This window comes from Juglans regia, chromosome 13 (genome assembly GCF_001411555.2).
Source record: "Juglans regia cultivar Chandler chromosome 13, Walnut 2.0, whole genome shotgun sequence".
NCBI lineage: Eukaryota > Viridiplantae > Streptophyta > Magnoliopsida > Fagales > Juglandaceae > Juglans > Juglans regia.
This window is the reverse complement of record NC_049913.1, coordinates 27,619,964-27,647,951: the sequence shown is the minus strand read 5'-3', so window position 1 is coordinate 27,647,951 and position 27,988 is coordinate 27,619,964. Positions and strand designations below refer to the sequence as shown.

Below are 27,988 nucleotides of genomic sequence, written 5' to 3'. Positions count from 1 at the left end.
TAATAGCAAGCAAAATAGTAAAAGAAATTTTAATTTTGGAGGTGCTCCCCTCAAGAGAACTTTTACACTAGGATTCCCTTGTAATCTGGTCTTTTAAAATAATAACACAGAGACATGATTAGGAGTATATGATCTTTTAAAAATGAGAGTTGAGAAACTCTCATAAAACTTAAATCAACTTTTAAGAATGATGCTGACAAAGGAAACGATAAGAGGGGGGCGGAAAACCAAATCACACTGATGTAGACTACCATTATTTTTAGTGTACAAAAAGAATATGCAATGGCTGTTCTCCTTTCCATTAGTGCTGGGTCTTGTAGTATGCAACTATTTCCAGGCCACGGAGTCAATCTCATCTCTGGCTGATTTGTACAGTTCAAGCCTCTTAGCTATGGCTGTTCTCCTTTCCATTAGTGCTGGGTCTTCGTCCAACATTGCACCCAGCTGTTCCTTCTGAGCATACATCACAGCACAATATTGTTTACTTTTCATATGTCCAACGATGCCTATTTTTTCTTCCTTTGGAAAACTAGGAAAAGATTACTGACTATGCCAACCCTTCATAGTGTTATTACTACATGTCTGAATATTATTCAGTCCCATTTTCTTGCTGAAACAAATTTTGAGGAAATAAAATAGTACAAGGAAATCTGGACAAACTAGAGGATGGTATAAACACAATTTATATCAACATTTATTATTTTTTTCCCCAAAGAATTCGATTGGGAATACACATTAAGAAATAAGTTCCGGAAGTTCAAATTTTGTAAAGATGAATAAATAGGCTTATATAAAAAAGACGCTAAATATTCAGTGAATGGAATAGAAATTCTATCATTGCTAGATCAATCTATATGATTCGATGAAGAATGAGCAAATAATGGGATTTGTTTTCTATAGAAGGGAAATGAAGATGCTTGGGGGTGGAAATTGTGATAAATTGGGCCATGTATAAACAGAACTTGGTAAAGGGAAGAGGAGTGGAGAGAAGAGAACTAACTTCCAAGGATTTTCACTATCCATGTAAAGATTTTGCCAAACCCTATGGATATTTTTTTAGATCAAGTATAAACCTATTAGAAATATATTAAAATCGAGTTCAAATTGTTCATATATAACTTTCTCGTTTATTTTTCCAATATCATGGGAATATACCCTCACTAAAATTCATTCAATAGATGTATCTTCTAAGGAGAGGTGGAGGATTTAAGGACAAGGCACGCAAGGATTTGAAAACCTTACCTCCCTCCTTCCAACGTGTGCATAAAACTGGTTGAGCAGTGATCTCTTGGCCTCTCGAACTTGACAATAGACCACAGCCTTGGGAATTGAATTCTTCAGTGTATCACAAACCATGTTAATGTAAGCGTTAACGTTTGAACCTGTATCAAATTGGATAGTATATTCAGCACTTACAGCTTGCATCTTGAGAATATATTTATGTGCTTCAAAGTTTAGATTCACAACTCGTGTATCTGAAATATAAGGAAACAAACCAAACCACCTAAAGAGGATCTTTATGTGGATTAAAAATAAGCAGAACGTAACTGACCAATCTTCCTGAAATGATTGTCTGCATAACGGTCCATATTTGGGCCTGATGGGTTTGAGTTTTTCTCTGGTTCAAGATGAAGCTTCCGGAAAAACTCCACAGTCAGATAGCTAGATTCCATATCCACAAGTCGCAGAACTGTTTTCCGACTTTCATCTCGAAATTTTTCCAATGCTTCTGTGGCAGCAGCTGCTATGTCAGACTGAAGTGATGGGAATCGTTTCAATTCCTGCATTTCCCATAACATAGAAATGCATAAACATTTTTGTAATACCATAGTTTTATTCAAACTCAGAAAAAGGTGCCAACCAATACAGAAAGTGTACAAGACATTCACCTAAACATAAGAAAAGGAAAAAGAAGAAAGTTCTGAAAACAAGGGACAGATGCAAAAATATAAGTAGCCATAATGAATTTTGAGGAAAAAGTCATGAATTCCCCCATTGATTTCTCACAAGCATCTTCAAGGCTCCGTCATTTCTTGCCATGTGTTGGTCATAAACTCATCTTATGAGGCTAGTTAAAGACAGACATGCAAATACATTGACGTTTGGATTCGAAAATGACTTGAGATGACTTGAGATGAGCTGAGATGAGTTGAGATGGATTGTGAATAGTAATGAGATGAGTTGTGAATAGTAGTGAGATTTATGAGTTAAAATTGCTGAATAGTAGTGAGATGAGTTGAGATGAGCTGAGATGACTTACGAATCCAAACGTCTCCTAAGACTCCGTTTGGATGCTAGGGCAGGTTTGGGAGGTGAGATGAGAATTTTGTGTTTTGCTTGAGAGTTTAAAATATTGTGTTTTAATATTATTATTGTTTTGGGATTTGAAAAAGGTGAATTGAGATTTGAAAAAGTTGAATTGTTTAATATATTTTGTATGGGGATTTGAAAAATGTGTAATGATGAGATGTGATGAGATGAGAATTTTGTGTCTCATCCCACCCCCCAAACCTGCCCTAAGAGTATCTTAGATGATCTGAGTTTATCTGTGAATAGTAGTGAGTTAAGATGTTTGAGTAGGTTTTGTAGGTCCCATTGAGATGTGTTTGGATTAACAAGTAGGTTGAGATATGTTTAACTTTTAATGAGAAATTGAAAAAGTGATCCCATCAATGATTTGTTTGTTATTGTAGCGATGGAATAATTATTTTATTTATGTTTTACAAATAAAAGTCATTTCAATGAACAGTGCTGAGTTAAGATGGAAAAAGTGAGGTTCTTTCAGATGAAACAAGTCGTGTGTTGGGATGGAGACTATATCCATCCGTACGAAATTATCTCAGATGATCTGAGATAGTCTTACCATCCAAATGCAACCTAAAATAGTATCCAAAAGAAGAAGAATTGTTCAGGAAAAAATGCTAAAGACCCATTCAAGAATATTTTTAGACCACAATTGTCTTAAAAGCTTAAGAAGAGGAGTCAATATAATCATATAAATAAACTCCCCCTCAGGCAGGTGCCAGACTCTCCCTTAGAAAGTGAACTCAACACGTGGAATATGTTTTTAAAAAAATGAGAAAAGGTGTAAATTCAGGGTCTGAGACCCTGAATTTAAGATTACTGCAATGTATGATAATAAAACACTCCAAAAATTAAGCTGATGGGAAGAGAAAAATTTAATCATTTAATTAATATTTCAATAAATATATAGATTGCTTGCACTCTGTTTTGGGGCTGATGATACCCAAGAAAGACACCACAGTATAAATTGAGAGATCCAACCCCCAATAACTGTATCACATATGTAGGAAGCAACCAATAACATCATCGCTTGTGAATTAGGAAGGATCTTTCATTTTTTTTAAAAATGCAATATGGACAAGTGACTACTAAAAATGTCAATACAAATAGAAAATTTTCAAATAATCCAGATCATGCCCGTCATTTGTGGTACTCAACACTACTGTTCACCACAATTATCATCCCACTGCCATATTGGCACTACGCAGTTCTACAATTGCTGCAATACTTATAAGCTCAATGCTATGGTGGAGTAACAGAAAATATTGTAACAAATGTTGAGTTAGATAGAAAATTTCTTTAGAATATTACCCCTACAAACTACAAAAACAACCTTTTGTTCCATGAAGCCAGCAAAAAGCTCTTGGAAAAACTAGGTCAAAGCAATTCGAAATATGGTCTAGTTTTAATATGGGACCTAATTTTCACCCTTCCTAGGCTACTCTACTAATGAGTGATATTAATTTTCATGGGCTTGAGCTGCTGTACTAGTATTATTTAATATTTTCTTTCAGTTTTAATCAGTTTTATTAAGTAGCAGTAATATAGTAATTGCTAGATTTTATGAACTGTGCTGTACTAGAGGCCCATGAGTCTTCTTTTATGTTATTGTTTTTGTTTTGTTTTGTTTCAGTAGTTTCTTACCTGGTTTAGAAGATATTTTGATTATTTTTAGTTTGAAACCCTAGTCTCTGGTGAAAAGGACTAGAAATAATATATAAAAAGGTTTCTATCTATTATAGTGAAAATTAGTAAATATATTTTATGAGAATTTTGCAGCAATTATGCTCGAGTTTTGTGTGATGTAATCCTTCTTTAAGGTATGATGCCAAGAAAACACAAGTGAGATACTTAGGCAAATTAGGTGTGATTTCTGGACCCTCTCTCTTTTTCTTCTTCCATTTGATTTTCTACCAATTTCAATAAATTTTTACCAAACTCAGATCTGAGTTGCAATCCCTCTCTTTCCTTAACATAAAAGATTTTGAAACCCAAGACCCACTTATCCATCAAATACTTGAGGCCAAAACTGTCACGGTTTGCCTTCAAACTTCAGTGACTCGACCCACAAAAGAATGGAAAGAATAAAAGAAAAGAACTTGAACTAATGACTCAACAATACAAAAGAATGGAACCAAGATTCAAATGAAAATCTTGGAGAGAATTTTCGAGGAATTCTTAAAAGCCTCCAATGAAATCCTTCACAGTCCAAAGATGATGAACAGTGAACACTTTCCCACTTATATACTTGTGGGAATTGCTAATTACAAGAATCAAAATGCACCGTTACAAGAATATGTAAAATGCAGCAAACAAAGAATAAAACACACCCTCTATTCTTCTTCTCTACATAAAATGCACTGTTTTATTAAAGTCCTTTACATTAAAACGCACCGTCCTATTAACACTAAACGCCCTGTTTTCTCCAGCTTTCTTCTTTCAGCCTTCTAGCCGTTAAAACAGTTAACTACTGTGACAAAAACACTGTTCTCTTGCTACTATTCATAACCTTGACAGCCAACTGAAAACCTTAGTTAATCCCCTGTATACCAACCTCAAACTGTTCCTTTCCTTGGCCTAATTGAAACCCTAAATGCCAAACTTTTGTCCAGCCTTTCTACCAGAAAGCCCCCAAACATCGCTAAGTTCCCTCAACCTGCTGTCCTACTTCATTATTCCACTGACAAGCAGGGTCATATTATAGCTAGCACCACAAAGTGATTTTTTACTATTCCGTTTCTCTTTTCATCTTTCAGCTGTCATGTTCTAAAAGAAAAACTCATGAAGCCATATACTAAATGGCTACATCTTTCTAGAGACCACAGAAAACTCTGTTCTTAATGCATAATCCTGAAGCTAAAGAAAAGAAGGTAACATATCTATATAGGTAAAGGATACTTCAATGTCTATCAAGTAGCATGGCCAGATTTAATAGTTAGACCAACTTGACACCATGGGATGACCAGCATGCTAAAGTAACTTTCAAAACTAATGAACTGACAATACATTCCATATTCCTCTCTCATATTTATGCTGATTTCTACCTGATGGGAACAGAAGTAGGAGTATTAATAGTGAAGACAAGAATGGTCTTAGGCACAAATATGACAACTGTTTGCCATATAAAGATCAGAGCAGAGTAGATGGAAACCAATCACAGAGCATTTAAAAGATTACAGTTACATAAACTCTACTAGAATTCGGAAAAAATTACTAACCACAGAATTGCTTACCTCCGTTTCAGCTATTGATTTCCTCACTAGCTCTTTCAAAACAAAGTGCACCTGTGGAAATAACAGGGGAAAAAAAATTAATGATGGGGATTTAACTAAGAATTCCCTCTCATAAAGAGCATTACTGCAAATAAAACAAAAGCTGTCTTGATAGTCTATTATCAGCCTAATAATGGATTAAACTGGCTAAAGAAGCCACTACAATCTGTGATGGATGGTTGCTGCAAATTAATATCTTCAATACTTATTAATATCTTTTATGCAGTCCGAATTAAGAAATATTATCTTTTGCTCCAACTCGGGTAATTCACAATTGGAACCCAACTCCTTTAACTTTTTTTTCAATAAGTAAAAGAATATTTTATTACAAAAAATCCAAGGCCTTAATACAAAGGAAATATACAAGAGACCCAACTCTTTTTACATATGATAAAAACGTTGAAAAGGTCCTAATATCAAGCTTTTTCTCCCCCACCACTGCACTAAGAGCAGTGTTGCAAAAGAGACCCTACCCACTTCATTTCACAGGCTGTATGAGCTGGCTCAACGTACTATTCACAGAAGCAAAATTTAACAGATCAATATTAACTTGAGTGCAGATATGAAGAAAATTTTTTTATGAGCATTCCATGTAGGATTCCCTATGCATGAAGGAACTAAGATGCTCAAAAACTCTTATTCTGCAATAACATATGACCACTTCTTTCAAAATTCTTATACAAGAGACATGGACTAACAAAAGAGCTAAATGAACGAGAGAGAGAGAGAAGAAAATATTCTTTTCTTCTGCACAGCCATCATGTGGTGTGCTACTTTACCATCCACACAATAAAACAACATTCACACAATCCGAGTTATCTTACTGTACACTTGTCTAAAGAGTATATAACAGGGAAGGGGGGAAAACTATCGCATTAAATGCACATCATGACACTGTAACCTTTTCCTATGATAAATCTGCAAAACTTTATCTTTAGCAGAAATACACATGCCAAAAAAATATAATCAGTTAGAATAAAATAAAATATAGAACATTACAGCATCCACAGAGGCTTCAGCTGGGCCTTTAAAATAACTGATAGATCCATCAATGAGTCTTCTGTATCCTTGTTCTGGAGCAATCAAATGGGGCTGATAACCATCAGCCTCGGAAACAATTTTTTGGACATTTTTCAAAGAGAGATGGCGGTCAAAGGGGAGCTTCTTTAGAGCAGCTGGTAGCTGATGATCAAAAACCCCATAAATCCGATCTCCACCAGGCCGCCTGAAGTAGTATGAAATTTTTTTAAGTAATAATAAATTTTCCCAATAGGCAACCAAAAAAAAAAAAAAAAAGAACTGGAAGTTTTAGCTTAATATTCACTAAAAATTAAAGAATTTAAAATATTAAAAAATATCTGGGGAGAATCAAAATATCACATACACGAAATTTTCTAATATACTTATTAAAAAAAAGAAAAGAAATTGTGTCTAATCAAGCTCAGTACATGTCCAACATGTATATGAGTCTCAAAAAGGCTAGTACGTTATGCTTTTTTGGTAACTAAACCAATTACTCTCTATGAATCTTCTGCTATATTTCACAAAATATATATACAAGCTACATGACAAGCATGTGAATGTATATTTGCATCCAGTTTAGCAAAATTACAACCTCTGTTCTACCTGAAGTCCCATGTTTAAACTTAGAGACTTTTCATGCATTAAATCTTTTTTCCAAGCAAAACTTGGACTTCCCTATCATATTCAAGAGATTATAAATTAATAGTTATCTAGCGCAGAAACAGAACCAAAAATTCATGCATGAACTTGCTGACTAGTATTAGAAATAGTGAGCATCAGATATTACAGATGGCTACAAAAGGGCAATGATCGTGGTTGAAAAGTAGGACAAATTTCCTCTTGATGGGTCTATAGATGATACAAGCGAAATTAGGAAAAATTGAGAACATTTCAATCCCTTTTAGTCCCTATCCTGTTTCTTTTCAACTCATTATTGGACGAACAAAAAGTTAGAATATATTTAGATAATAAATTCACCTCTTCCCATCAAGTAAGCACAAGTGGTGATTTACTATGATATCAAAGCAAAAGGTTTTGGATGCAGATGCACCCAATGGACCAGTGAATCAAGAGGATTGAGGAGGAACCAAACGTCGACAAGAGACTTGATCTTATTCTGATATTTCTAGGCCTAATCTTTCGTGCTATAGAACGCATGAAGCAACAAGTTTAGATCCTTTTGGAGAACTTGATATTTTGTACTAAGATTAAGCTACCTGATGTTTTGAAACTTATGGTTAAATCTATATTATTGGGATGATTTAGTTATTTTGGCATAAGTTCATTTTCACCCTTATTTTCCGCTGCGATTATTGCATATTACTAGTTGCATTTCTAGGATGCATTGCATAGATACGGGGGTATCTAACCTTGTGCTGTGTGTCCCAACGCTCTAAGTCTCTGTTACGTCCCAAGCAGAGGTTGGGGGCGTCACAATTATGTTTTGAAGCTGCCTCAGACCTTAAGGTGAATTTGGGTAAGTCCGAGATGATTTCAATGGGGGGAGGTGTGGAATATAAATTGTTTGGCAAACTTTTTGGGCTGTAAAGTTGTTTTTCTACCAATGAAATACTTGGGTCTTCCATTGGAGGCATCTTTCAAGGCTAAGGCTACTTGATATGGGGTGGTTGAGAAGATCGAGAAAAGGTTGGTTGGTTGGAAGCGGTTGTATTTATCAAAAGGGGGCAAAATTACCTTAATCAAAAGTACACTTTCCAATCTTCCAACTTACTTTCTCTTTTTATTTCCATTGCCTGCACGGGTGACAAACCGGATTAAGAAGTTATTTCGTGCATTCCTATGGGGTGGCATAGGCGTGCAAACTAAATTCCATCTAGTTAGTTGGAATAAAGTTTGTGCTACTATTTCGAATGGAGGGTTGAGGATTCATAATTTGAGAAATTTTAATAAGGCTTTGTTAGGAAAATGGTTGTGGAGATATCAATTAGAAGGGGATTCATTATGGAGGGAGGTGATTGAGCAGAAATATGGGCGTGATTGGGGGGGGGGGGGGGGTTGGTGCTCTAAGGAGGCTAGGGGGGTTATGGACCTATGGTGTGAGCCTTTGGAAGTTCATTAGAAAGGGGAGGGAGAGTTTTGTTAAACATGTTAGCCATGATGTTGGACAGGGTTCTAAGATCCGTTTTTGGTTTGAAGTTTGGTGTGGAGATCGAGCCCTTAATATGGTGTTTCCGGCTATTTTCCGTATGGTTTCTGATCGGCACGCTTTCGTTTCTGTTTGTTAGTTTGTTCCAATGGTTCTTTGCAGTAGGATGTTTGTTTTATTAGAGATGCACAGGATTGGGAACTTGATGATGTTTCAGATTTTTTCAGCTTCTTATATCCTCTTGGAATAGAGGGTAATGAGAGAGATAAGATGATGTGGAAGCCTATAGGAAGTAAGAAGTTCATGGTTCGTTCATATTGTAAGGTGTTGACTGTTCAGCATAGCCCCCCATTTCCTTGGAAGCACATTTGGAAGACTCACGTGCCTTCCAAAGTTGCTTTTGCTTTTTCTATATGGACAGCTGCACTTGGAACATTTTGACGATGGATAATTTGAGGAAGCGTGGCCTAATTGTTATGGAGTACTGCTTCATGTGCAAGAAGCATGGGGGGATCATTTACTTTTGCATTGTGAAGTCGCAAGGGATTTGTGGGATGGAGTTTTTAGCAGAGTTAGGTTGGCTTGGGTGATGCCTTTGAGAGTGGTGGATCTTCTTGCTTGTTGGAACGGGTTATATGGTTGCTCTCAAGTGGCTGCAGTGTGGAAGATTGTTCCTCCGTGTCTTATGTGGTGCATTTGGTTGGAAAGGAGTGAGCGGTGTTTTAATGATAAGGAGTGCACTTTGGAGGAAATTCAGAATTTTTTTGTGTACTCTTTATTGGTTTTCTGCTTTAGTGATTAATGCAGCTTCCACTCACGACTTTTTGTTGTCATTCTCTGCTTCTTTGAATGTATTTAGGTGTTTTCTTGTGTACATGGGTTTCGCCTATTTCGTTCGTATTAATAAAATTGTCTTCTTATTTATCAAAAAAATATAAGATGTGGTCTTCAGTCAAGATTTCTTATACCAGCCTGAGTTCAATTAGAGAGAGGCTCGATAAAATCCTAACACACCTTTCTTTTTAAGCTTAGCAGACTAGCAATTCCAACTCAGTGTATGTGCAATTTTATTAAAAATTTGTTTCTCTAGCAACCCCCACAATTACCAGTATGCCAATGTATATCAATTAAGCGAAACAACAACATCAACCAGAACCTGTCAAGAATTGTTTAATTGGAATATGAAGTAGATTATGAAAGAAATAATTCATAGAAGTTACCCTCCATCTAGGTGTTCCTTAAATACCCGGTCAAATGCGCGGCACATTTCTAAAATAGTGTACAGCTGGGCCTGTACATACAGGTAACACACTACAAGTCAGTAAGATAAAAAAGATATCAAGTTGTGTCTAATAAAAAGAGTACAAATAGGTCCAATTGGTACCCCAGAGTCTACTGCAATTGGCCTTCCTATACGGTCCAACTCTGCATTAAGCTCATCGATGGTTTTATTTATCAGAGCAATGATACTTGGTATCCGCTGCCTGATAACAGTCTCCAAATGCTGATGAGAAGGGGTGGGAATTTCAGTAATTTTTCAGTGTAAGCATATACCCAGTGAGAAAACAACCATAAGGGAATAATAAAGAAACCTTCGATAAAAGTTTAGCAAGATACTCTGAGCCCATTTTATGTGACAAGTGTCCATATTCAGGACTTGTTTCAAAATATTCACGCTCCTTTCGACGTGCAGCAATCATGTCTACATTTTTATTGATATCAGCTTGTGAACGGTTCACAATCCCAACCCAGGGATGTTGCAGCCTGTATGACCTCCCTTCAAGAACCTTAAAAATTAATACAACCAGACTTAATGTGACTTTCAAGAGCTAACAATATTCAGTAGTGCAGGAAATCATACAGAAGAACAAACACAAAAGAACCAGGTGAAGATAAAGTTATTGCACTCATGAATTTAATATATATTTCGTTAGTTTTTGCTGAAAGCATGATTGATCCATACATCCAAAGCATTTGTTCCTTTATCCATCAGATCAAGTTTTGTGACGACACCAAAAGTTCTTTCACCTGAAAATACAAAATGAAACAAAAAAAATAAATCTTTTGCGTACAATACATTCTGATTGTTAATAAAGAACTCTTGCCTTAAACTTATGGAGACTACTTCGTAGTACCTGCAGGATCAACTTCTCTAGCAAGTTTTATTGCGTCCGAGGTGGCAATATCTTGATTAGCAGGAGAAATAGCCAATATAATGCAGTTGGGCTACAAAATCAGAAAAGTCTTTGATGAACTAGGCAGATGTAAAAACCGGATGGTAATAATTTACTGTGCAAACAACTTCCTATGTTTTAAACGCTTACAATCAAATTAGATATTCTAAGTAGAAAATATCTAGCTAATGCAATCTCTTAACCAAAATTACAGTCCAAAGACACGAAATACATCAATGACAAAAAATCTCAAAGCATAGATTCCTCGGTTTCTGGTCTATGTATGAACTCAACCCCTAGTCCCACCCTTCCCTTACCGAAAAATCCCACCCCAATATATTTTTCATAAATACATAGGCACAATTGAAAGTTTCCAACCAAAGACCAATATGCCAATAAAAAATGGACCACTCTCTAAGTAAGATGTGAGGAGTTTCTACTTCGAAATGGAGGACAGATCAGTGGAATGGGTGATGTGAGACTGTTAGGTCTACAAGGATCGATTTGGAGATTGATTTTGAAACTAGCTGGACATTGGGCAGAGCGTAGGGTGGCTTTAGGAGCTACCCTACAATATTTTTGGCTTTCACATTCATTTCTCATAGCTTTCCCAACATTATGGTTATGTCACTCCCTTTGTACTAACCGTTAAAAACTTGTAGAGAAAGTGTGCACGGGGATATTGGCCAAATGAAAGTACCCTTTATGACTGGGGATCAAGCTCTGGGCATTTATTGGTCATGAAAAATTCTGTGTAATTAAAATGATATGATAATTTTCTGAGGAGAAAGACGATTAATAGAAAAATGTTTTGACATTCCAAAGTAGTTGGCATACAGAGAAATGAAGGTTGCAAATACAAAGTATGGACATGAGTCGGGATGGTCACCATTTATGGTGACCCATTAAAGAGTTGGTTATCAAGCTAAACTTATCGAGCTAGGAAGTAGAATCTGCTGCTTCTCACCTCCTAAAGAGATGCTACTTATGCCCATGGAATATATATAATATATATTACTACTGTGAAGTAACAAAGTTATTTTCAGCATGGATCCTAGTGTGAAGGGGATGAAATGGGAATGCAGCTGGATCTTCTTTTCTTAATTTACTAAAACCCATCTAGTTGGTTGAAATCTTTCTTATTGAATATATTTTCTAGATATCCAATATCTGAGCAATGCAAATTCTTCTTTAGTAAATTTACATCTTTCATTGAGATAAGGTAAAGCATCCTCACCTTCTCAACATAAGAACGAACCATGTTCTCAATATCTTCAACGATACTTTCCGGCTGTCCCTCTGCAAAAGCCAAAATTCTGCATCTCTAAATGTGTACATTGACTACTTTTAAGCAAACAGAAGGGATCGATTGCTTCAGATCAAACCCAAAAGTATAATAGAAATTACCTACAGCAACCTTTGTCAAGCCAGGAAGATCAATGAGGGTTAAGTTTACAACTGCCACACAAAAACTATACACATAATCATCATAACACAAAACAATAAAGAGACTCGAACAGAAAAAACTCCCAACAACGTAGAGTTTATATAGTAATTAGAGTTTCTCAGAAAACAAAATGAAGAATAATGAATATAAAGAAAAGTAGAAATACTGTGTAGAAAAAATATAAGAAAAGCTCATAAATGCCTGCATAAGAAAGAAAGATAGAAAAACGTATTGACACATAAGATTTTTCATGTCTATTATGTAAATTAAATGCTTCTAATGAGAGGCTTACAGGTCACAGTTATATAATTTTAAGAAATTCATTAAAATTATGATACTTGCCTGTCAAGAACTTGTCATGAGAGCCGCAACTTGATTTTTCAAGATTGGGCAATTTAAAATTAAAGTTTTCACAGGAGCTCTCTTCTCACTTCCAAAGTGACCCATTCATTAGAACAACCATCATTATCATGAGCCAATAGAGAGAAACGCAAAAAGAGGGATTTCCCATGCTTCTACATTTAATCTCTAGAGTTTTTGAAAACCACGAGAAAGGCAAAGTTGGTGATTTGTATTATCTAAGACACATTCAGCCACTGAAGTTCCAATAGAAAAGGCCAAGTTCGAAGATTGTTCGAATTTTGACTGCTGCCATGGTAGGGGCAAACGGATCATTTATCGGTACAAGCAAGGTTCTTTCTTTTACAAAGGTTTTGGGGAAGGGGATGATTGTAAAGGTTTTCTAATTGGACTACTTGTATGTAAACCTATAAATGGTGCATTGGATCCTTTTAGGTAGACTGCCCTAACGTGTTCTTTTGCTTTGAATAATTCTACTTAGCATCCCATACACCACACCACACCTCTTTTAATTTTTTTTTTTTCCTTTTTCCCGTAACAAATATGTAGTGTATGGATGATGAGTAGAATAACTCAGTTAGTTTAGCAAGAACAAAATAAAATAGAAAAAAAAATGTAAGGTGTGTGGTGTGGGATGATGAGTAGCATCCCTAGCTTGCTTTAAACGTTTTCACTTGGCAACAAATGTATTGTCTCTTGATATTATTTATTTTCATGAATTTGTTAATGATATCTATGGATGGGTTTGTATATTCATCAAAACTGAAATTGTTTAAAAATCTGCTCTAATCAATTAAATTTAGTCCGTAATAATTTTTAAATATCTTGTAGATTGTGTCACATAAACCCCAAGGGGTTGGCCCAAGTGGTGAAGGCCTTGGTCTTAGGGTATCACTCCCTCAAGGTCCAAGGTTCAACACCTCATGGGTGCAAACAATCATTTAGGGCCACACCCCTTGGTGAAAAGCCAGCGATTTAACCAGTTCCGTGTAAGGAAACTTCCGAGGGTATGGTGCACGGGACCGGGGTTTACTCTGCAGGAGTGGGTCCGAGATTGTGTCACATAGCTATTCATCCCCTAGGCATGGTATAGGGTCCTAATGTGATTTTATAAGTAGTACTTAAACCAGAGGTCACGAGTTTGAGTTGCAGAAGTGTCATTGTAGGGAAGGGATTGTTGGGGTCTATAACACAGCTCCCTTATAAAGTTTCTTCCCTTGAGGCTCACCCAGCTGAAGGAAGGAGCAAGAAAAGTAATTCTTGTGTGTGCTATACTGTGGTTATCTCTCCCCTACTGAGGCAACGAAACTCCCATTGTGACCCAGATTGCATTCCGTGAATGGAAATATGATAATGATAATGATGATGGATGTTGATGATAACAATTTTCATGATGAAGATGATGACAGACAAGCTTGTTCTTTACAGTACAGCATCCAATTTTTAAAGCACAGAAGCTGGGTCTTAGATAAAAATCATACATATAACTTCTCTAGATTTAACTAATTATCCACTATTCAATATTTAATAAAGAAAAATATTCACCTCCTTCATCTCGTAAAGCAAGATAAATGTGCAAGACTTTCAAAAAATGTGAGAGCTGTACCCCGAAAGTTTTCATCAACACGCTCACTACAGCTAGGGTTTTCCATTTAACTTCAAGCATCTATACTTGGCAGTGGATGCACACTAGGTGTATTTCTGTAGTTTCATAGCATGGGTATCTTCTTTCTAAACTCAACAGTCCAGCATCTTTTAATTTTAAATATCGTGTGTCATTCACTATTTACCTAATAGTAAGATTTACCATACATTACGGTTCAATGTTAGTTAATATAAATATCTTGTGCTAAATTTCTCTGATTCATACTCAAAATCATGATACTTAACTATTCTTCTTAAACATTATGATCCTGGTAGCGTTGAACATGTCTGAGAAAGTTAGCCATAAGAGTTGGTACTGAAATGATAATGCTGACACCAAAGAACTTATAGATGGCCACCATAGATGTTAAACGCAACCTCAGGGAAAATAATATTGCTCTTAGTTTTGATCTCAACAAAGTTTGAAGTAATTTCCCCTATGACATGATAATTTTCAATTCTGCAAGAAAAGCACACATGTTCAAAACTCAACAACTAGAATGCAACTCCCTTAATAATAAATAAATACACAAATAAAAATAAGATCAGATATTACTAGTGCCTCCAGAATACTAATAAAATATAGAAACACGCATAAAGAAAGGCAACTTAGCGCATATTTCGAATTAACAAACTAGGATAACAGACCATTTACAAGTTCGAAGTTGATACATCAAGAGACAGGAACTATTTCATTTTCTTTACAACAAAAATGTAAATCAGAGAGGATAACCGGAACAAGAACAAGTGACTCTGCTGAATTCATGAAAGAGGTTTATATAAGAGAACTCTATTCATTTTAAACTTGTCAGCATGCAGTTAAGAAAAATATGTAAATACAAACCATTTGGAGAATATATGCTAAGGTGAATTGGAATGTTAGAGATCTGTTTTGTCTTCCCAGTAATTCGATCTGTTTCTTCTTGGATCTCCCTACGAACCGAAGCTGTTTAAGCACACAGGACACACATCATTTGACTTCAAATGACAGCAAGAAAAAGTAAATGATTGATGAAGAAACCTCAAATAGTCTCAAACTTCTTAATTTGGGCAAGAAAGTAAAAAATATGACAAGTGCATCCTCCTAGTCAAAGAATGGAGATAAGATAGCACTTAACAGAAAGAGGACAATACTCACCTTAATTTTACATAAGCTAGTCTCTTTATGTCAGTGCATCAGACTTAATATTCAAATTCAACGCGTACAGAGAAGAAAATATTTGAAGAACAAAATGCCATCAATTATTTCCATTGAGCAATCTGCTTTTACAAAGACTTGCCATAGTGTATGCTTGGCATGCATTAGAGTCCATTGGAGGTCCAATAACAGCATGAATTGATACCCAAAACAGAGTAGAAAGAGAGTTCATTGCCAACATCATTTACAATTTCCTCTCTCGGTGAATGATAGAGTTTTCTTGCATGAGAGCAAGGTGACTGCTGCACCAATTTGCTCAGGTGAACAGACTATTAGATGATTTAGCTGTTGATACTTACTAAATTAATAATAATTACAGTATGATGTAAGGACTTATAGGGTCCTATAAACATATCGAAGTTTATTCCCATCCGATCAAATTTCCACATTGATATTAGCCTTAAATGAAATATAATTGGCAGATATGAATGGTGTTATCTGTGTTAATCATATATACAATCATGCTTTGTAGAACCCAGTAAAAGATTTAAGGATATAACCCTGAAAGGCAACCTTTTTTCTTAATATGGAAATGAAGATTTTATTAAAACTCAAGTACATAGGAAGTATACACAAAATACATCTGAGCAAAAATGTAAAAGGAAGAAAAAACTCTAAAACCTAGAAACAAAATGAACAGCCACCCATATATAAAGGGTTTTGGATATAAAGACCTTTAGATTTACCACTGGCTTCTCACAATCTCTTTTTTGTTTAAGAGTACCAACTTCTCACAATTTTTTTTATGACAGGGAATCTCAGAGACTGTACAAATGCAACATGTCTTTTTACCTTGTTAAACCCCAAATCCGTGTAACGCGTCCCCATCATACAGACTAGTAAACAATTGGCTTTTCACGGGACTTGGCCCCTAGAAATTTTTTGAACCCAAGGGTTCAAACCTTAGATCTAGAGAGAGCATACTACCAAGAACAAAACCCTTACCACTTGAGCCAACCCCTAGGGGCTGACTTCTCGTAATCTTTATAGGTTTCATTCTCTCTCCAAATGCGCCACACCAGACAAGACAAAATTACTTTCCATAAATACTGATTATTATGATTACCAAGCTGTCATTTCTAGCACACAAGAAGATCCTTCACTCGATGAAGCAACCCCAAGCTAACCCAAGAAAAATCCAAAAGATAGAATTCAATAAACCAATAGTAGATCACACAAAGCAAGAGATGGTCTACAAATCTCCACTTCTCTAACACATCTTGCACCAATCGACCAATATAATCATCGCTTCCTCAATGAGTATCTTCCCTAAAGTAGTAATCCAAACAAAAAAAAATCATTATGTAACACCTCCGAAAGTTTGAGTTTTCTAATTTAGGAAAATTAGGGTTATATTATAATTAGGATTTCTCTTTGTAGAGGGTGAGTTAGGGTTAGGTTTGAAATTAGCCTTTAAGCCTACCACGCTGTCACAATTCTGTTTACAGTGACAATATGGGCTAAAGCCATAGTGGGTTGGGTAGTGGCTGGACTCGGCCCGTGGCTTTGAGTGTTTAATGCCTGGGTTAGTGGGGTTGGGCCATGGCCCATTTCTTACTTTGTTAGTGTAACGCCCCAATGGAAGGCCCAAACCACATGGCCTATACTTCAAAAGGACTAGTCAATGATACAATTGGAGCCCCATTGGAACCTTATAAAGAGCAAGAACTTCTCCTTCCCAAACAATGTGGGATCCCATACACCACCTACCCTTATCCATATCATATGGGGTATCACAATCTACCCCCCTTAAATTTCCGACGTCCTCGTTGGACCTGTCTATTGTAGGTGGCACGGCTCAAGTCCCACATTTCTGATTGGGATAGGCTCTGATACCATTTGTAACGCCCCAATGGAATGCCCAAAACACATGGCCTATACTCCAAAAGGACTAGTCAATGATACAATTGAAGCCCCATTGGAACCTTATAAAGAGCAAGAACTTCTCCTTCCCTTATCCATATCATATGGGGTATCACAATCTACCCCCCTTAAATTTCCGACGTCCTCGTTGGACCTGTCTATTGTAGGTGGCACGGCTCAAGTCCCACATTTCTGATTGGGATAGGCTCTGATACCATTTGTAACGCCCCAATGGAATGCCCAAAACACATGGCCTATACTCCAAAAGGACTAGTCAATGATACAATTGAAGCCCCATTGGAACCTTATAAAGAGCAAGAACTTCTCCTTCCCAAGCAATGTGGGATCCCATACACCACCTACCCTTATCCATATCATATGGGGTATCACAGTTAGACTTGTTATGCTTATGTTATTTTCCTTTTTTTTAGTTGTGCTGGCCTTTGGCCCCCTAGTAGTTAATGGTTTGGTTAGTATAAGTAGGGGAACGAGACTCTCGTAATAGCATGCAAAATCGGAATCCAAAGTTTATTTCTCATTTTGGTTAGTATAAGTAGGGGAACGAGACTCTTGTAATAGCATGCAAAATCGGAATCCAAAGTTTATTTCTCTTTTTACCGTCTTCTCTTTCTCTTTCTTCTGGAGGTGCTCCCCTCGAAGTGAGCAGGTCTGTGTATATTTTTATCAAACACTTGGGGTGTGTTACACAAGCCCAGTAGGCCCATTAGGCCCATGTAAGGATGAGCAACCCAAGTATTACCATTGGCAAGCCCATAGATAGCCCATGAAGTCAAGCCCACATATATCATACCCGAAACCTTCTAGCATTACATTTCTAATTGCATGCACAAGTCTAGTTCTACTCCAACTACAAGACCTATGGTAACACAACTCTCCCTTCACCCAATGATCCCAACTGCTATGGCAACTATGGCTCCAAATCACATTCAAACACTCCACTAAGCCCAGAATACTAGGGCTGCCACACCCCTTGGACTCTATACCCTTTAAACTCTATTTATACACCCCATATGAGAGTGTACCTCCCATCACATGAACCCCAAGCTTGCCCAACTCCAAGGCCACAAAATTTATATTCTGTGCCAAAACTGAAAACCCTAAGCCCCATAACCCTTGCTACAACATTCACACCCTAAGCAACAAGATCAAGATCCAAATCACTTGGCCAAGCCGTGTACACCAACCCAACCCTTGGCAAGGTCTTCCATTAGGTAACTCTCTCTCTCTCTCTCTCCCTCCCTCTTTTATGATAGGTATGCTAGATTAATGCTGTGAGATTATATGAAATTAGTGAAATTCGGGTTTCATATAGGGCTAGGAAATACACATGCTAGAATTAGGTTTTATGGCATTAGAATGCATGTTTATACACTGGATTGGGCAAGCATACCCAGGGTTTTGATGGTTTAAAGATAGGGACAGATTTTACAAAGAGAGATCATGAGAAATTTGGGTGACATATGGTATAGACTTGAACATGGATGGATGCATTAAGGTTAGAATAGGTTTTATGGCATTAGAATGCATGTTTATACACAGGATTGGGCAAGCATACATATAGGATGATTATTTGGATGAGATCATGCATATTTGAGGACTTAGACCCTCGGTTTTGATGGTTTAAACATAGGGACAGATTTTTCAAGGAGAAATCATGAGCAATTCAGGTGACATATAGTATAGGCTTGAACATGGATGGATGCATTAAGCTTAGGTTGGGTTTGGATAGACAGTTCAGATGAGATGTTTTGAAAAGTAGTTGAATAAAATATTGTTAGATATAATTTTTTAGTATTATTTTTATTTTGAGATTTGAAAAAGTTGAATTGTTTATTATATTTTTGTATGGGAATTTAGGAAATTTGTAATGATGAGATAAGATGATATGAGATAAGGAGATTTGTCTATCCAAACCCAGCCTTAGGGTCATATGAATTCACATAAACTAGTGCTAATAGCATGCAGAGTCAGGGATTTGCTTAGAGAAGATTAGGTGCATAGGTATGCATTGTGATGGAGGATGATGGACCAAAATAATTAAAGTGATCTAGCAAAAGTTAGGGGCTAATTGAATGTTTAGTAAATCAATAGGCATTCAAGTAGTCCAATTAAGCGAGGTTTTAGTCTTTAAAGTGATCATGTACGAGATTATAAATTGATATGATATTAAGAATTTTATTGAATAGGTGACTATCGATGAGCTAATTGTTGTCTAAAGTTGCGAAGTAAGCAATATGATCACACCCGTCATTATCACACATGTTTTCTAAGATATATAAGTAAGATCATGTCATTTGGACACGTATATTTTATAAATTTATGTGAGAAATTATGATTATATCTTTCAAATTGCATATTTTTTAAAACCAATCATGAATGCATTTTATAAACGAAAAGCTTGTTGCTCATATCATGGTTTTCAAAGCATTAATATATGTAAATCATATTCATTGAAACCCCTTTTTATGTACCCAAGTCATGATGAAAGTATTTTGAGTGCCATGATGAATAGTAAATGCCATGGTTTTATGCAAATGTTTTAGGTTATTTTTTATTGTACACGCATCATGATATGTTATGACTATCATAATTTTGTGTGAATTCCATGCCTCTTGATAAGATATAATAGGACAAAGTATAACAAGAAAGCATGCAAGTATAATCATGAGTGAATGTATGAAGGTTAAGATATGTAATGGCCAATGTTATGATAAGTAAGATGATACTATAAGATAAGGGCATATTGCATTGCCAAGATGGCCACACTGGTAGTGCACCTAGTGATGCCATCCTTATGTATGGATTCCTAACCCGGGGCCATGGGTGGAATCGGGATTGTCAAGATCACTAACCCTAACTCACTAGGGTCAACAATAGGTACTGGCCAATAAGGAAAGTGTAAGATAATTTAAGGCATTTTTGCACAGTTCATGTACATGTTTGATTATGCATTTAAAAGTGCATGTTTTCAAGGAAAACCAATGTTTATATTACATTTACTGTGTGATGTATTGCATATTGAGTGTTCGATTCATTTTTGTATGTTTTAAATTTTTAACCACCCAGGTTATGGTCAATGTGAGAATGATGCGGCAGGACGAGAGATGACTCCGAAAGTGAAGGCAGAGGCCTAGATTGTCATGGAGATTTTTGTTTATATTTTAATTTTTAATAAGTTATTTTGTTAAGCACAATACTTGAATTATTTTTAATAAATGATTCTGCAGACTCTCTTTTAAATTTTCAGTATTTTAATAAAGGATGATTTTGGTTTATTTGAATTTATGGAATCTTTTATATTCAGCTTCTAAGTAATGCTTTTTAAAGGTTAGTAGCATTCCGAGTCCCCTTGATTTCTAACAATGGCATTATTTTTAACCCTATGGGGACGGGGTGTTAAACATGTAACACCCTACTTAAAAACACCTTAGGCCTTAACCCTAGTAGGTATGACCCTAGCTAAGTAGAGGTGTTGATACTTGAGAAAGGAAATTTTGGAGCTTGAGTTGGCAAAAGAGCTTACACCTTTGGTTTAGTTAGAATTATTAGAAAATTTTAATGTTTTATTAAATTTGAGGAAATGTGCCAAGAGGCGAATGGAAGAATGACACATGGCATTGTGGAGACTTGCCGCCATGGTGGGCTAAGTGACTTGGTTAAAATATTAGATGAATTTGGAGAAGGCCCAAGAGTGGTTTAATAAGGGCCTCAGCTTACGAAGATGAGATGGACTAAGGGTAGGTTTGGGAGGTGAGATGAGAATTTTGTGTTTTGTTTTGAAGTTTAAAATATTAAGTTTTAATATTATTATTGTTTTGGGATTTGAAAAAGGTGTATTGGGATTTGAAAAAGTTGAATTGTTTATTATATTTTGTATGGAAATTTGAAAAAGATGTAATGATGAGATGAGATGAGATGAAAATTTTATGTTTTGTTTTATGCCCCAAACCTGCCCTAAGGATATACACAAAGACTTTAAACCCAACTTGATGGACACAAGACACTAGGCCCAACTTAGAAGAAATAAGACTATTGGGCTCAACTTGGTAAGATCCAAGGCTATTGGCCCAATTTAGGAAAGAGCCAAAATTCGGACACTTAGTAAACTATTGAGGCCAAGGAAAGGCCCAATAAATCTGGACATGGGGCCAAGTAAAGGTCCACTCCTAGGCCCCCACAAAAGGTTTGTTCATATGGCCCAATAAGAACCCAACCCTTGAAGCCCAAGCCTTGTATTTCATATCACTCTTCCATGTGGGACCCACATACACCATACCATTAGGTTCCATTCTTCCCAAACCCAACCCACACGCCCTTAGGGTTCCCTTTCAACCATGGTAAGACTTCTAACAGTTAAGGTTACTATTCATCATGCCCATGAATAGTAACTCAAACATCATGACTCGTATGGTTTTCTTGAAACTCTCTTTTTCATAATTTTAGATCTGAAATTTTTGTCTTTTATACTTGTTTTGCATCACTCTTAGACAACCCTTGAAGGTTAGAACTAACCCAACCATGTCACTTGAGGCAAAGGCATGTCAATGCCACAACAACCCACCAATGGGCACCCTTGTTGTAAAACCATGCAACCCTTCAACAAGCTACCAAAGCCACGCCTCTTCCACAAGCTTTTCAAGAGGTTTTTTGCACCATTCAAACCTCATCATGTCACCTAAAATCAGACCTAAGAGGTGGCCAAAAACAGTCCCATAAGCCAAGCCAAAATCACAACTATCTCAGCTAGGAAATGAAGTTTTGTCCCAACCGAGTACCCTTGTTCCTTCAAGGATTTTCTGCACCTAAATTACCCACCTCTACACGCCACCACCTCTGCCCATTTCACCCTAAGAAAGTGCTTCAAAGCACTCCATTACAAGCTTGGCCAATCCCCTCCCATGAGCATCAAAACCGATTGGCAATTGGGATGGTGAAGCACATCGTTTTGACCAAAACCCATGCACATCCAAAACCTCTTCTTCATTTTCTGCTCAAACCCAATCAATTGGCAACCAACCCCACCTTTTTACCCACCTGAGAAAGCTACTCAATGGTGGTAATTATGCCCACAAATCAGACCAAGAGGATGGGACAAGAGAGGGATCAAACCTGGACAGTTTTGGGCGGAACCAAAACCGTCAGCCATCACTTGTATTTCCTTGTGAATTTTGTTTCATATTTCTAGAACAACTCAGCCCCTGCACCTATGGCCATCTTCTAGCACTTAACCATGAGGTAATCATGAAGCTTTAGGCCACTATTCAACTAACCAAGCCATGATACAACTGAAATTGCACTCAACACCCTCCATCGCCCACATCCTCCACTCACAACACTCACCCTTCAGCCATGTCGTGCCCCTCCTTGCCTCTCACCCCTCCATTGAGTCCTATAGATACCCTCCTTCACCCCTCACTTCCTCACACAACTTCCTCAAGCATTCTCCTAGCATTCTTGAGAGCAAAATACTCCTAGTTTGAGAAAAGGGTGGAACCAAGTGTTTGAGAGTGAGTTCTTGGAGTGAGTTGATTTTTTGGAGCATCAAAGCCATTGTTTGGTGAGTAATCCTACCCTATCTTTTTGTTGGGTGTTAGATTAACATGTTAGGCTTTGAATCATGGCATGAGAATGAAGATTTTATTGAGTTATACGAGGTTTAACTTGAAGACATGCATTTCAGTTCAGATTTGGATTTTTGCTTAAATAGATTATTTTTGGATGAAATTTTAGCCATGACATGTCTGGATATGATCTTACAAGTTTTACCAATGTCTTGAATGATTGATTGGAGGTTTAAATTTGAGGAAAACAACATGTCATGATAGGTTTACAAATCAATATCTTGTGTTGATCATCAAGCATGTTTCGGGTTACACTTGGTTGAAGTTTATCTTGAGGAATCTTGACTAAGTTTCCAAAGCATGAGTGTTAAACATCTAGAAATGTTTTGTTATCAAGATGAGAGTTAGAAGGCCTAATTTATTTAGGCTTTAAAACCCAAAATGACAAAGAGAAGCTAGAAACATCATGCATGCACTCGGTTTGAAGGTTTTATGATGATTTGGTGTTAATCAATGCATAAGTGTTGGGATAAACTCGTATGACTTGAATCTAAGTTATAAACACGTTTCCAAGATCAGATTTAAGGTTTTCTAATTGATGAATCTTGATCACACATGCATCCAAATTGGTTATAGGCTTGAAATCACAAAAAGGCCCACAAAATGCATGCCACGAGTTGGATAGATTTTTGCATAGTTGATTGATTCTTGCAATTCTAAGGTCATATATGGATTTAGAATTGGAAAATATGAGGTTTGTGAAATTTGGTGAAATTTGGGGCCAAAATGCAAATAATGAAAGTTTAGGGCCTAAGTGGCAATTTCGAGAAATATAGGGGCAGTTTTGTAAATATCATTGTTTGAACTTTTTTATTATGAACATCTTCTTTAGTTTACAATTTCTAACTTAGAATAACTCTTATTACAGCTGCACCAAATTCTTAAGTATCCGGAAAGTTTATAAGTTAGTTTCTAACTTACTCTTAGATAATTTATTTATGATTATTGTATAAACGCCACATTCATTATTACAATTTTCATGCTATGCATTTGATTACTTGTTTACATGCATGTGAAATTTCTCATCATTTTAGCATATTGCATATAAATGTCATTTTGACATGAAGCTTACTACTTATGCACATGTCATGAAATACATTTTTCAAGCATAGCATGAAAATAAATTTTATCATGACCCCAAAGACTAGAATGGAGAATTATCCTAGTGGAACTCCTCTTTTTGCTTTGAAGTGAGTAAAAATGAAGTGGTAACCTTTAGGTTGACAAAAAAAATCAACGGGTTTCGAATGGATTCTTTTTAAAGAATGCCGAAACGAAGTCGTATATGACACCTAATGCTGGTGGGTGTAAACATTATGATGATATGTTATAATGAAATGTATGATACCAATGCATTGGGTTACAATGTCTGCAGACAAAGACGTAGTTTCAACATGAGTTGTATTGTGGTCACCAGCAGGTACTCACAGTGCATATAAGGAACTGTGATGATACCATACGTTATGTTTTTGTAAAGATGGAGTGAAAAATGTTCTCTGTAAGAAAAGGTACATTAAAGTTTTTCTAAAAGATGTAGGAATCTGGATGAGAGACAAATACGGATTTTTCTGCATACATCTCATGTTTATCATTAATCATGCATAACTTATCTCTGTGCAAGTTGGTTGTTTCACTTACTGAGATTTCAAGGAATCTCGCTGTGGTAGTCTCATTACCATTCCCCCCTGAATGGTAGAAGTTGTGTTAGGACCAGCATACGACGAACACGATGAACTGTTGGTTTCAGATGGTTGAGGATGAGCTCAATCCTGAGCGGAGGCTGGATTTGATTTTAGTGTTTATAGCAATGACTCTATACACCATAGAGCGGATGAGAAAATTGATTTGAAACTTTGATGTAGTATTTGTAGTAAAAAGATTCTATCTCCCGCTTTATATCTGTACTCTGCCTTACTATGTGGACCTCTGAAGTAAGGCACTAAGGCAGTATCTATTTATGGTTAATTTAATCTATTGGGATGTTTAGTTCATTTTGGCATAAAATTTTTATTAGTCACCCTACTTCCGCTGCGATTGTTGCATACTGCTAGTTACATACTAGGATGCATTGCATATTAACTATCATGAACGGGAGTATGCAACCATGTGTTGCATGTCCCGATGCTCCAAGTTCCGTTACATCCCAAGCGAGGGTCTGGGGGCATCACAAAACATTCATTGGGACCTTAGAATTCCAAATGTTGTTGATGAGTGCCAGCATGGGACATGGCCTTGTAGAACGATCTGACTTCAGATACCCCCTCACTTCGAAAGTGCCCACCAAAGCTTGGCTTCGCAAACCTGTCTCAGCTTGTTTGGAATAGCCAATCAAAAATAGAAGTGAAGTAATCCACCTCCCAATCACACGCCTCAATATAAGCAAAAGAAGTTATTTGTCTCTAAGCTTACATCTCATATCAACATGCCAAATGGAGTCTCAAAAGACCCAACCTCATCTTCAACCCATGTATTCCTTTTATCAAGAAAACTTTATCTATGAATTTGGGTAAATCAAAGAATTTAATAAAAACTAGCTAGCAAAGAATTCCTATAGTTTGTTTTTTTTATATAGGAAAGAATTCCTATAGTTAAAATGAAAATATAGTATTATGTTAAAGATATTGAAAATGTTGAACAACTACCCACAATTTTTTATTATAAATAAGTTAAGCTTTATTGATAAACATGGAAGTTGATATCCAGGTACGTAGGGAGTAGCTACCCCCAATAAATTGAATCCTTATGAATGACTATACATTAATTTAGACATTTGAAAAACACAACTGATAGAAAATAGACTACAATCCGAGAGAAAATTGCAGCTTTTACTGAAAGTAGACATACCAAACTCAGTAAACCTTTTCTTTGGTGCGTGCAGAAACTCTGCATATTCAGATTGCCCCTTGTCCAACTTATGAAGTTGCAACACCAACGGCCTCCGTGTAACAATACCTTAGAATCAGAGAACTTTAATTAAGAACAAAATATCTTACTTTCTAAGTAATCTAATTAAAAATCACAGAAGGCGCAACCCAATTACACTGGGGGCACACAAAAGAAGCTATTCAAGTAGGAATTACAAACCAAATATTTGTGTTTGTCCAAGAGAAGAGCATATCATCCTACCATATTATTCTAATCTTGGTGACATAATTATTATCAATAAGATGGAGAGAAATGTGACTTGAAAGACTGCTGGGCAAAGGGGTAGGGAACTGCCCAAGACCCCAAAAACCACAAGGCCTCCTGACAAGATAAAAAGGCTTTGCATACTTTTCTGGAAAATTATGTAAGTAGGACATTCACTTGCAATAAGTGCACTATTTCAGACATGTTTCTTCAGTAAAAATCATTTGCCTCCTAGATACCCACTAATTTAAATATTCAGATGTTTTTTTTCACAGCAAAAAAGCTAGCGATTAGCCATTGCAAATCTATCAGGAAAAAAAGGTTGAAAATGGCTACCTTGACAGACGTGTATAAATGTATTCATTTCGGATAATTGTATCAAAGAGAGGAGAGACGTGGAGGGCTTGAAAAGTTCAGCTAATTGAATCCTAGACAGAAGTCTAAATTGTACTAGAACGAAGTCTATTGACTATATGAAGTGCCTTTAATATCTACTTGAAGGAAAAAAACTGAAAATTTAAAGGGAAGTGCCTTTCATATCTCCCTCTTTTCATCATCTTTTTAATAATTTGATTCCATGATATGATTTGGCTATGAAATACTTTAAAAAAAGAGCAAAAAAATAGAAAATATTATTCAATTTTAAAATTGGAGCCCCCAAAATTCTTGTAATTAATAAAAATTTTTATTTTACATACAAAAAAACTAATAGACAAAAAGTTCAACCAAATAATTAGTAATGAAGAATCATTTTAATATAATTAGAAGATGATATTGAAAATAAAATTACATTGATAATCATATTCGCAAAGGTACTGATTATCACATCTAATTAAAAAATAGAAGGATAAGCAAAGCAAATTTAGATTTTAATAAAAATATCATATCCTATATCAATAAATATTTATGATCCAGATCGATATAAAAATATTATAAAAACTTCTAGAAATAAATTTTTATCTTAGAAAGCTAGCAAAGAAACCAAAAACTGTTTCTGGATTCTGTTTTCTTTTTAGGACCCGATAATCGATTGCTCACACTCCACTGAGCTTAATGCAATGCTGAACGTATGCCTCACTTAGAAATGAGCTTTGGTACCAAAGAGGCTATGAATAACTAGATTTAATTGTCTTAGAAAAAAAAACGTAGATCTAGCGTCATAACTAAAGAGAACAATACAAGCAACAAAATAAACGTGGGTACTCAGAAAGATGGGCAGAACAATCAAGAATTACCGGATCCACGAGGCAGGAAGTCCCTTCCAACCACGCTTTCCAAAACCGAAGATTTCCCGGAACTCTGATTTACACAAACAGAACAAGAATTTCGAAACCAACAAGCAAACAAGAATATGACCAACCCAGAAATTGTAAAATGAAGAAAAGGACGTTGAAAGATCGGAACCTGGCCTCCGACAACAGCGACCGAAGGAAGAGCTTCCCATAGAGACATTCCCTCGCCGCCGTAATCGCCTAGGACGGTGCAGGCTCGCTGGATGCGGTTGACGAGGCCGATCAAGCTCTCCATCGTTGCCATCTTGGGATTGGAAGAGATCGAAGATCTAATCAAAATGGTCTAGTAGAATTGCAGGAGATTTAATATGGGATCTGGGTTTAGGGTATAGAATGATTTGGATCCGAGAAGAGAATGCAGGATCAACAATGAGGCTTTGAATTCAATCAAATGCACTACGTGAATCTGAGAGAGGAAAGAAGAATAAACGGGAAAAACTGCTATAATACTATAGTTGCATGCTTGAATATTTATGTAATTTGCTTAAGCTGAGGTTAATATAAGAAAGAATATTTACGAAAAAGATGTGATA

At 36.3% G+C, this 27,988-nt stretch overlaps 1 protein-coding gene across 1 annotated transcript; it reads right to left on the bottom strand.

Annotated features, from left to right (window-relative positions):
- Positions 1 to 3: 3 nt before the first annotated feature.
- Positions 4 to 27,947, bottom strand: LOC109003988 (dynamin-related protein 1C). Its single transcript, XM_018982337.2, has 16 exons — positions 27,568 to 27,947; positions 27,399 to 27,462; positions 25,879 to 25,986; positions 15,176 to 15,277; positions 12,288 to 12,338; positions 12,118 to 12,179; positions 10,842 to 10,932; positions 10,670 to 10,734; positions 10,299 to 10,493; positions 10,091 to 10,210; positions 9,927 to 9,997; positions 6,576 to 6,801; positions 5,538 to 5,588; positions 1,553 to 1,781; positions 1,243 to 1,382; positions 4 to 453 (listed from the first exon to the last, which is right to left on the bottom strand). Exons 1-16 carry the CDS (start codon positions 27,697 to 27,699, stop codon positions 328 to 330), a joined length of 1,833 nt encoding a protein of 610 aa, XP_018837882.1. The 5' UTR covers positions 27,700 to 27,947; the 3' UTR covers positions 4 to 327.
- Positions 27,948 to 27,988: the final 41 nt, after the last annotated feature.

Excerpts from the sequence above, each read along its gene's own strand:
- LOC109003988 (XM_018982337.2), bottom strand. The coding sequence starts at position 27,699 with ATGGCAACGATGGAGAGCTTGATCGGCCTCGTCAACCGCATCCAGCGA. Across the intron at positions 5,589-6,575 it reads CTGAAGCCTCTGTGGATGCT|GTGCACTTTGTTTTGAAAGA; the intron begins GTAATGTTCTAT and ends TTATTTCCACAG. Across the intron at positions 454-1,242 it reads CACACGTTGGAAGGAGGGAG|AAGGAACAGCTGGGTGCAAT; the intron begins GTAAGGTTTTCA and ends ATGTATGCTCAG.